At 49.1% G+C, this 10,007-nt stretch overlaps 1 protein-coding gene and 1 long non-coding RNA gene across 2 annotated transcripts in view; one reads left to right on the forward strand and one right to left on the reverse strand.

Annotated features, from left to right (window-relative positions):
* Positions 1 to 9,429, reverse strand: part of LOC132588186 (uncharacterized) — a 268,607-nt gene extending 259,178 nt beyond the window's left edge. Inside the window, exon 1 of the long non-coding RNA XR_009556497.1 lies at positions 9,365 to 9,429. This is a non-coding gene — a long non-coding RNA (uncharacterized LOC132588186). The remainder of the gene's footprint in view (positions 1 to 9,364) is intronic.
* Positions 1 to 9,718, forward strand: part of ADAP1 (ArfGAP with dual PH domains 1) — a 97,223-nt gene extending 87,505 nt beyond the window's left edge. Inside the window, exons 9-11 of the mRNA XM_060260530.1 lie at positions 1,524 to 1,595; positions 6,471 to 6,699; positions 8,183 to 9,718. Coding sequence (XP_060116513.1) covers positions 1,524 to 1,595; positions 6,471 to 6,699; positions 8,183 to 8,211 — 330 coding nt within the window. The 3' untranslated portion in view covers positions 8,212 to 9,718. The remainder of the gene's footprint in view (positions 1 to 1,523; positions 1,596 to 6,470; positions 6,700 to 8,182) is intronic.
* The last annotated feature ends 289 nt before the right edge of the window (positions 9,719 to 10,007 follow it).

Consider the following 10,007-nt stretch of genomic DNA (forward strand, 5'->3'; position numbering starts at 1 on the left):
GCATACTTCCAGGCATGTTCTCGGATCCGCAAGGACTAGAAGCCAGTGTGGTGTTGGGGTTAAGAGTGTTGGACTGGGAGATCCAAGTCTGAATCTCCACTCGTGCCAGAGAAGCTCGTGGGGTGACCTTGGGCCAGTCACACACGCTCTCAGCCCAGCCTACCTCACAGGGTTGTTGTGAGGATAACATGGAGGAGAGGAGAAAGATGTCAGCTGCTTTGGGCCCCCACTTGGGCAGGGTACAAAATAAGTAAACAAACAAACCTGTGGGTTTTTTAAAATATGAAAGGCAAGATTTGGGGAGAACTGTGTGCGGTATTACATTCTGTTAAAATATCTATATACGTACGTAATCTTTGTGTTTGTATGTGTGAGTAAGTGGCTCGCAATGTGGAGAAAAGCTAAAAGGATTACAAAAGACAAAACATGGAACTCAATTTGATTTGCAAGTTTGAGGCCCAGTAGCACTTTGAAGATCAACTAGATTTCCAGGGTTTTAGATTGAAGCTCCTTTTGTCGGATACGAAGATGGAGATTTGCAGGACTGGCCCTAAACTAACTTCTGGTGCCCTTGCCCCTGGACTGATAACCTCACCGAGTCACGTGGGGGTGCCCAGTTTGATGCCCCCAGAAGGCCAGAGCCCTAGGCAGCCACCTAGTTTTCCTAGTGGCAGCGCCAGCCCTGGAGATTCGACACAAGGGAACTTTGACTCTTAAAAGCTTATATCTAGGAAAAATCATTGATCTCTAAGGTGACCCTAGATGAGAATCTTGTTGTTCTACTGCAGACCAGCATGGCTACTCACCCAAAACGAAACTTGATTCCATATTGGAGAGCCAGTTTGGTGTAGTGGTTAAGTGTGCGGACTCTTATCTGGGAGAACTGGGTTTGATTCCCCACTCCTCCACTTGCACCTGCTAGCATGGCCTTGGGTCAGTCATAGCTCTGGCAGAGGTTGTCCTTGAAAGGGCAGCTGCTGTGAGAGTCCTCTCAGCCCCACCCACCTCACAGGGTGTCTGTTGTGGGGAGGAAGGTAAAGGAGATTGTGAGCTGCTCTGAGACTCTGTCCTTGAAAGGGCAGCTGCCGTGAGAGCCCTCTCAGCCCCACCCACCTCACAGGGTGTCTGTTGTGGGGAGGAAGGTAAAGGAGATTGTGAGCCACTCTAAGACTCTTCAGAGTGGAGGGCGGGATATAAATCCAATATCTTCTTCTTATTATTATTGTTGGCTTTTACTCTGTTGGTTTTATAGATAGTTAGTAGATTTTATTGCTAATTCCTGCCTTTTTTAAATTGTGTAAACCACTTTGAGTACTTTTTTTTTAAAAAATGAAAGTGGTATTTAAAAGTACTGAATAAATGAATAAAAATTAGGCTATCTTAGTCTCATGAGTTACTTTTAATAAATGTTCATGTGACTGAGTAGGGTCCTGCAAGGATTCAGAATGCAGAATTTGAATGCAGAATTATTTAGCTCTGTAAACGAGTTTCCAGATCAGTTAATCCCTCTTTCCACCCTTTAGCAAACGGAAGGTTTCAAGAAGCGCTGGTTTACCATGGATGACCGAAGATTAATGTACTTCAAAGATCCTTTGGTGAGGCCTCTGTTTGGTTTTACATTGGTTGGGTTCAGGGACCAGACGCTTGTGGGGACTCTGTGGCCAAGGGGTTGAGCCAAAGTCTCCCGGCCCTACCTTCTGAAACTTGCCTTCTAGAAAGAGATGGTTGGCAGCTCTGGGCTGGGAAATACCTGGAGATTTGTGGGGTAGAGCCTGGGGAAGGCAGCGTTTGGAGAGGGGAATGTCAGTGTAGGGTTCATGGACGTTCCAACAATGAAGAGTCTCTTTTCATTTGAAAATAAGTATTCTTTATTGATTACATCTATGTTACTGCTACAAAAAGTCTTTGAAAGTGATAACATGCAATGTAGGGCACTGGCATTTATGGGAGAGGATCAAAGCCTGGGGATTTAAATCATTCTCACAATACAGTTACTTTCTACTTCTGAAGGGTGAGACATTCACACGCTGTTATCTATTGAGCTAGCCATCACTATCTCTCCTTCGGTGACTGGCCCTGCAGCGGCTGGCGAGCTGCATAACTCCTGCACTTCAAACACCTTTTACAACCCTCAGCGCCACGCTCCCCCCCCCCTAGGTTTTCTCCCTCTAGCACCCTGAAATATTACTACAGGTCAATAGGGTTAGTAGTTAGCAAAACAATACAGGCAAGACTGGTTAGTATCAATTGTTCTAAGATCAATATGAACACAGCTGACAGGGAGAGGCCTCAACAAGGTACAATGCCATAGAATCCACTCTACAAAGCAGCCATTTTCTCCAGGGGAACTGATCTTTAACATCTGGTTAGATTGGAGATGGCCAGGTCCCACCTGGAGGCTGGAAGCCCTAGGCCCAAATCCAGTCTAGCACAGCTCCGGTCAGGGCCATCCAAACTAGGTGCCTTCGGTACCACCGACATCCCCTGATCCACTCACTTGACGACTGTTCTCAGTAGCTGAAGTCTATGCCGAGGCATGCAATGAGGGATTCTCAGGGTGATGTATTGTTTGAGCCTGATTTTGGCGCTTCCGAGAATTCAGCTCTTTCCGAACATTTCAGCGATCGATATTAAAAGAATCTGCTACAGGGCGAGTGAAGGCAGAGCAACGGAGATGAATTTCAAGTCGCAGACTGGCAGAGAGATTTTCGGAATGCTTCCTTTCTCGGGTGTATTTTCGGGAGAGGGTTCAGCTCTGTCATGCGCACATGCACACACGCACACACACACACACCCCCTTTGCTGAGCCAGGCTGCTATTGTGAGAATGTTCTTTCCCAGTTATTTTAGAAGGGGCCATTTTAATCTGCTTCTGGCAGGTTTGGTTTTAAATTTGGATTCCACACGAGGAAAGGGGGAGCTGTCAGACGATGGAACCTCAAATCAACCAGACTTCATTGGATACAAAGTTTAAGGCTTTATTTGATAGTTCATAGTTTCTGAGCATAGCGATATTGGAGCTGATGCATTCTCCCTGGTGAGGAGTCATTTTAACCAATACTACATCAAAGGTATTCTAAACAAAACTATGTTCCCAAGCATTCATAGCATGAAGTGTTACTTCTCACACAGCTCCTCCTGCTTATCTCTTTGCGGTTCTTGATCTCACAGGCACGGCTAGGCATTTTATTTTCAAAGGGGAATTGCCTTTGTTAGTTCCGGGGACAGGAATTCACACCAGTGTTAGTAAATACTACGTTTCTACTTTGATATGCAAGGCTGTTTCTCATGGTTAGTAATACAGGCTAGAAAATGGAGTCAGTTAAGCTCAGCATTTCATTACATCCAGTTAAGCTAAGCATTTTAATACAGTCGTTTTCCAGAGTCTGACAGGAGCATAATAGCAATTGTACTTTCCGATGGATGATGATGGCCCTTAGACAGGACCGTAGCTAGGATTTTAAAAGCCCGGGGGGGCTTTTTAAAAAGTCAGGGGGCACCCTTTCCCATTCACCGTGGGGCTTGCCGCTTCTCAGAGGCTTTCTGTGGTAGAAGATATTGAATTAATATCCCGCCCTCCACTCCGAAGAGTCTCAGAGCAGCTCACAATCTCCTTTCCCTCCCTCCCCCACAACTGACACCCTGTGAGGTGGGTGGGGCTGGAGAGGGCTCTCACAGCAGCTGCCCTTTCAACGACAGAGTCTCAGAGCGGCCTACAATCTCCTTTCCCTTCCTCCCCCACAACAGACACCCTGTGAGGTGGGAGGGGCTGGAGAGGGCTCTCACAGCAGCTGCCCTTCCAAGGACAACCTCTGCCAGAGCTATGGCTGACCCAAGGCCATTCCAGCAGCTGCAAGTGGAGGAGTGGGGAATCAAACCCGGTTCTCCCAGATAAGAGTCCGCACACTTAACCACTACACCAAACTGGCTCCCTAGGGGCAAAAGCTGGAGGCTCTGAAAGTGGCCAAGTCAAGGCAACCAACCCTAAAACTTTGGAGTCAAGAAGGGACTACACTTTGTGTGCACGCAGGGGTTTTTCCATCTCCCCCCACACCAGCGCTTTGCAGCCAGCAGCTCCATCCATTCCCCCCTCCCAGGCCCATTCCGCAGGGCTTCCTCTGCTTCCCACTCTTCTGCCTCCGTCCTCTCCACCTGCTGCTTTTGCGGCTGCAATTCACTTTTCACTGCTCAGCTCTCCTGGCTCCAGCTGCCACTGATGATGCTTTGGTGGCTCAGCCATGGCAACCCCCCCACCCCCCAAAAAAAACCCCTAGGCTGCCCCCATGGAGGGCTCCCTGGAGGTGAGGGGGCCCTGACTGGAAGTCGGGGGACAGTGCCCCCACAGGCCCCCCTGTGGCTACAGGCCTGCCCTTAGATCTCGAATGATGGCCATTCAGGAGTAGCCATAGGTCAAGATGGAGGTGGCGGGAGACCCTGGAGAGCAGCTGCCTGTCAGAACAGACCATCCTGAGCTCATCCCTGGCACATCTAGTTAGTGGGACTCAGGGAAAGGGTGTCGAGAAAGGCTGTTCTTTCTCTGGCAGTTGAGTCACAGAAGGACTCTCTGAACCAAAGCTGGGCATTTGCACGTATGACTCTGAGCAAAACACCCAAAAGGGCATTGAGGCTTTTGTGGTTTGTCAGGAGGCAAGAAAGCCCGAGTGGTGGGATTTTGCCTTCTTCTGTCCTGGTTTGTGGACGGCTTGAAAATGTAAACCTTTCCATCTTTCGTAGCAAGCTGGAGTTGGTTGTTCTGTCACAGTCCTAAACTACGGCTTGTTCTCAATCCCTCTGAAAACATGGCTTAACCATTGCTGCATCACAACTGCGCCTGAAGGTCAAGATGAAGGCCATGGGGTCATGCTGGTTTTATCACACTCTTGGGAATTATTTCCCTCAGTAGCAGTCCAGACTAGCCTGATCTCGTCAGAGCCCAGAAGCTAAGCAGGGAGCCCAGAAGCTAAGCTTGAAGGGGAGACCACCAAAGAAGACTGGCGCTGCGGTGCAGAGGAAGGCAATGGCAAACCACCTCTGTTCATCTCTTGCCTTCAAAACTCCACGAGGGGGATCTCCACGATGTTCACATAAGTTGGTTGTGACTTGATGGCGCATGGTTTGCCTTGACCTGGCTGGCCCAATCTCATTTTAGAAGCTAACCTGGTTAGCATTTTGATGGAAGCCAAGCAGGGTCCGCCCTGGTTGGTACTTTGATGAGAGACCACCAAGGAAGTCCAAGGTTGCTACACAGGGGCAGGCAAGGGCAAATCACCCATTCGTCTCTCACCTTGGAAAACCCCAGAGGTGTCGAACTGATTTGTTACGAGGGCTGGATCTGACATAAATGACACTTTGTCAGGCCAGACCGTGTGTGCCATAAAATGTCATGCCAGGTTCTGGAGATATTTTACCTCTGACTGTGACCCATCCCCCTCCTCAGCAGAGCTTGGGGCCAAACCAGCCCTCCTCACTCCTTATGGTTGCCAACTCTGGGTTGGCCAATCCCTGGAGATCTAGGGGAAGACCCTGAGGAGGGCCTGCATTTGGGCAAGGGAGGGACCTCAGCAGGGGGTATGAGACCTTAATATAGACCAGGGGTGGGGAACAGTGACTCTCCAGATGTTTTTTGCCTATAACTCCCATCAGCTTCAGCCAGCATGGCCAATGGCTGGGGCTGATGGGAGTTGTAGGCAAAAAAAAACACATCTGGAGAGCCACTGTTCCCCACCCCTGATATAGACCCTTCTGGTCCACATTTGGACTGGTTTCCCCCTGGTTGTTCATGGGCCAGATAAGAGTCTTGGACAGGCTGGTTCCAGCCCCCAGGATGTACATTTGACAAGTCTGGCCTACAAGGTCACCATAAACCAACTGTGACTTGATAGTACATTCCATCTCACCCTGTTCCTCAGTGGAACAGGCTTCCTCGGGATGTGGTGGGCTCTCCTTCCTTGGATGTTTTTAAACAGAGGCTGGATGGCCATCTGGCAGCAATGAAGATCCTGTGAATTTAGGGGGAGGTGTTTGTGAGTTTCCTGCATTGTGCAGGGGGTTGGACTAGATGACCCTGGATGAATCCAACTCTATGATTCTATGTAGCCCTACCACTGAAAGCCAAGTCTGAATCAGGCGCAATCCACTTTCTTAGAGTGGATTTTCATGATTGTTTGAGCAAACCCTTCCGTGAAGCTGTTTCCTACAGAATCAGACCGTGGGTCCATCAAAGGTTAGTATTGTCTACTCAGACTGGTGGCCTTTCTCCGTGGCCTCAAGGCAGAGGTCCTTCATATCACCCACTGCCTGATCTTTATAGCTGGAGATGTTGGGGATCGAACTTTTGAGGCCTCCTTGAGAATGCAGATTCAAGGCAGCTGCTCTGCCCCTGAGTCAGGGCCCCTTCCATTTCCACATCGCTCTGGAAATGTGCCGTGCCTTGGAAATGCTCAGAGGGTGGTTTTCTTTGTCATCTTCTAGGATGCCTTTGCCCGTGGGGAGGTCTTCATCGGCAGCAAAGAGAACAGCTACACGGTCTTGGAAGGGCTCCCACCGTCCACCCAGGGAAACCACTGGCAGCATGGGATAACCATCGTGACCCCAGACAGGAAGTTCCTTTTTGCCTGCGAGACGGAAAGTGATCAGCTGGAGTGGGTCGCTGCTTTTCAGAAAGTGATCAGCAGGCCCATGTTGCCACAGGAATACGCAGGTGAGGCTTGTAACAGAGGATGCTGGGAAACTGTGCTGCCATCTCCAGAAAAACTAACCTTCCCCACCATGCTTTTGGGGAAATGGAGGGAGATGTTGGTGGAAAGCTGAGCTCTACAGTCAGGGCTGGCATTGGTGTACCCTGAGGTGGGGCAGTTGCCGGGGCCCAGGCTTCGCATCTCCCCTGCCTCCTGTCTATACCCCTGCTCCCAGCTGCCTGTGGGCCATGGCTGAAGCAGACACTCCCAGCTGCCTGTGGGCCATGGCTGAAGCAGACACTCCCAGCTGCAGGCACGCTGGCCAGTGCTGTTAGGAAAAGGCTTATTTATTTATTTATTTATTTTAAGGTTTTAAATGTTTTGATTGTTTTAACTGCTCATATATTTAAATGCTAATTTAATTTTATGTCTTATTATCTGTTGTGAGCCGCCCTGAGCCACCTTTGTGGGAAGGGCGGGATATAAATCATAAAATAAATAAATAAATAAATAAATAAATAAATAAATTTATTTTCCGTATTTATATCCCGCCCTCCCCGCCGGAGCAGGCGCAATCAGATTTATATCCTGCCCTCCCCTGAGGGGCTCAGGGTGGCTAACAACAAAAAACTCAACGTAAAATATTAAAAACAAAAGATACAATAAAATCATTTTATAGTCATTAAAAGTCCAAGATGCACATTGATGTTCTAGTTATTCCCATGTTTTTGGTTTCAGTTATGTTAGTTCCGTGAGATGGTTGCTGCCGTGGAAAAACAGCCACAACCATTAAAAGCGAGTTTGAATAGTTCGGTCTTACAGGCCCTGCGGAACTGTGGCAGGTCCCACAGGGCCCTGATGTTTCCAGGGAGGGCATTCCACAGAGCAGGGGCTCTTACCGAGAACGCTCCGGCTCTGGTGATGGGCAATCGAGCTTCTGGTGGTGGACAATCGAGGTTGGATGTGTGGATGGCGCAGGCCATTGAGCATGGGCATTGGGAGGGCTTGCACGTGGGAGTAGAATGCATGAGCAGGTGGGGGGCATGCACCTGTGTGGGCATGGAGAAGGGGAATGAGGGGGCTGGGCAGATGGGGGGGGGAGCAGGGCGGTATTGTCATTCCAGGGCCTCCCAAAACCTGCAACTGGCCCTGTATGCAGTAGTTACTTAACAGACTGGAATAGTGCTGAGCTATATCTGTATTAACTTAATGAGGTGTCACATCTCAATATGACTTTGACTTTGAAGAAATAAAGCATGCATTCCTTGTTCTTAGATGCGCAGTGTCCTAGAAGAGGCATTCCCTCTTACGTACAAGTTAAGGGGGAATGTCTCTTCTCCCTTGCGCCTGCAGTCTTTAGTAGCCCTTACGATTTAAAAACACGTAATACCTTCCAAAAAGTGTTGCACCAGATAAAATGGGCTTCTTAGTCAATCGAAAGGCTTTGGATAGATTGATCAGATGGACTAAAGGTGGGGTTTCCTTTTTCTTTCTCCTCCCTGACAGTGGAAGCTCATTTCAAGCATAAACCGTAACAGCATCGGAGCTGAGGGAACCAGTTGACGCGGATCAGTTTACAACTCAATAATGTTGTTTGTTCTTTGCAATGTTCATGATGATGAAATGTTCAGCAAATCACTTTGGACTACAAGACGGGGGATGCTCACAACCACGACGGCCGCACAAGGAAAGGAAGCACTGCTGATCCCAGAGCAGACAATTTAGAAACGTTGTGCTCCCCAAGCCAGGCAGGCAATGCAGCTCTTCGATCACGAGCTCTCCAAGGCCCCCTCCCTTGGTCAGAGGCGACCGTGAGCACCACGGGACATCCGGAAGGACACTCGCCCCCTTCTCTGCCTTTCTCCTCCCTGTTCCTTGTGCTCGGTCATGAGAACAGCACACCGCGATCCAGAACTCTTTCTCCTAAAGGGTGTGATCATCACCTTCAGAGAACGGGGTGCCCATTTTGGAGGAGGGCAGCCATGCAGTCAAGAGGACACCTGTGGCTTCGGCCCAGACCCTTCTGCCTCTTCCTAGGAAGGGCTGACACAGGAGCCCAGCAGTTCTTGCGCATGATGCTGAAGCTTCAACAAATGCCTTCTGATCCTGACCCATGTGGGCATCGCAGGATGCGACCGTTTCAATAGCCACGCATGCTCCTTTGAAGGGAGGGTGCCCGCTGCTTCTTATCACTTTGTGGTGCTTTAGCAGAAGGTTCATATTTATTTTTGGAGATGAGTTCTATCATAACGCTTGGGAGTTTGTTCCAAGCTTTTGACAAGCCATACCGCCTGGTGTCATCCTGTTGGAAAACTAAGCTTGGCACAACCTATCAGGGGCTGGCATGACCTAAACTTGGCACAACCTACCAGGGGTTGGCACAACCTAAGCTTGGCACAATCGATCAGGGTTCCCTAAAACTAGCGCTGCAAAAGCAGGGTGGGGGTGGTGTGTCAGGTAAGGCAAAAGAGGTGGCTGGTAGACTGACTGCTTCTATCATGAATGGGTGCTCTAAGGTACAGTTCCCCTTTTTTCTTTCCTTGGCATTTCAAGAGGCAGAGCAGCCTGTTCCGTTCTTAGTAGCTGGTGTCGTTGAAGGGGTGTGTAGTAGATAGAATGCTGGACTAGGGTTTGGGAGAGCCCAGGTTTGGATCCCCACTCTGCCCTGGAAGTTTGCTGCAGGGTGACTGTGGGCCGGGCAGACGTGCTCAGCCTAACCTACCTTGCAGGGTTGTTGTGAGGATAAAATGGAGAACGGTGTAAGGAAGTCACCGTCTGTCCTCAGAGACGAGACAAGTGGGGTAAAAAGGGAACTAAAATAAATAACCACATCTGATTCAGCTTTGAGTTTCGTAGGGTGGGTCGAAGAGCAGATGAGAATTTCTGAACCCAAAGGGTCTGTGTGTGTGTTTAAGGGCCCCCCAACATGGTGCCTGCCAAGGGTTTTCAGAAACTTGATGGGCCTCTTGTCCAGCACTGCTTCTGATTTTCCCTTGGAGAACTGATTGGCTGTGCAGATTGAAATAAAAGTTGCTTTGGCAGCAACTGCCACCACAATGTTGGTTTTATTCTCTCTCACTTCTATTCCAGGGTGCTTTTTAAATGATGACTCCTCTTCTTTGCGCCTGAACTTCCTCTGTGTGTGCGGCTGGCTCCGCCTCCAGTGGCCGCCATTTTGTGGTTGCACCACCACCCTGTGTTAGAGTTCCAAAGGCACCCGCAGGCTCCAAGAAGTTGGGGACTCCTAATGTATACACACACATATATTAAACAAAATATTATTTGTTGCAAAAACAAGAAATCTTCTGAAGACGAAAATCACAGGATCCTC

The sequence above is a fragment of the Heteronotia binoei genome, chromosome 20 (genome assembly GCF_032191835.1).
Source record: "Heteronotia binoei isolate CCM8104 ecotype False Entrance Well chromosome 20, APGP_CSIRO_Hbin_v1, whole genome shotgun sequence".
Taxonomy (NCBI): Eukaryota; Metazoa; Chordata; class Lepidosauria; order Squamata; family Gekkonidae; genus Heteronotia; species Heteronotia binoei.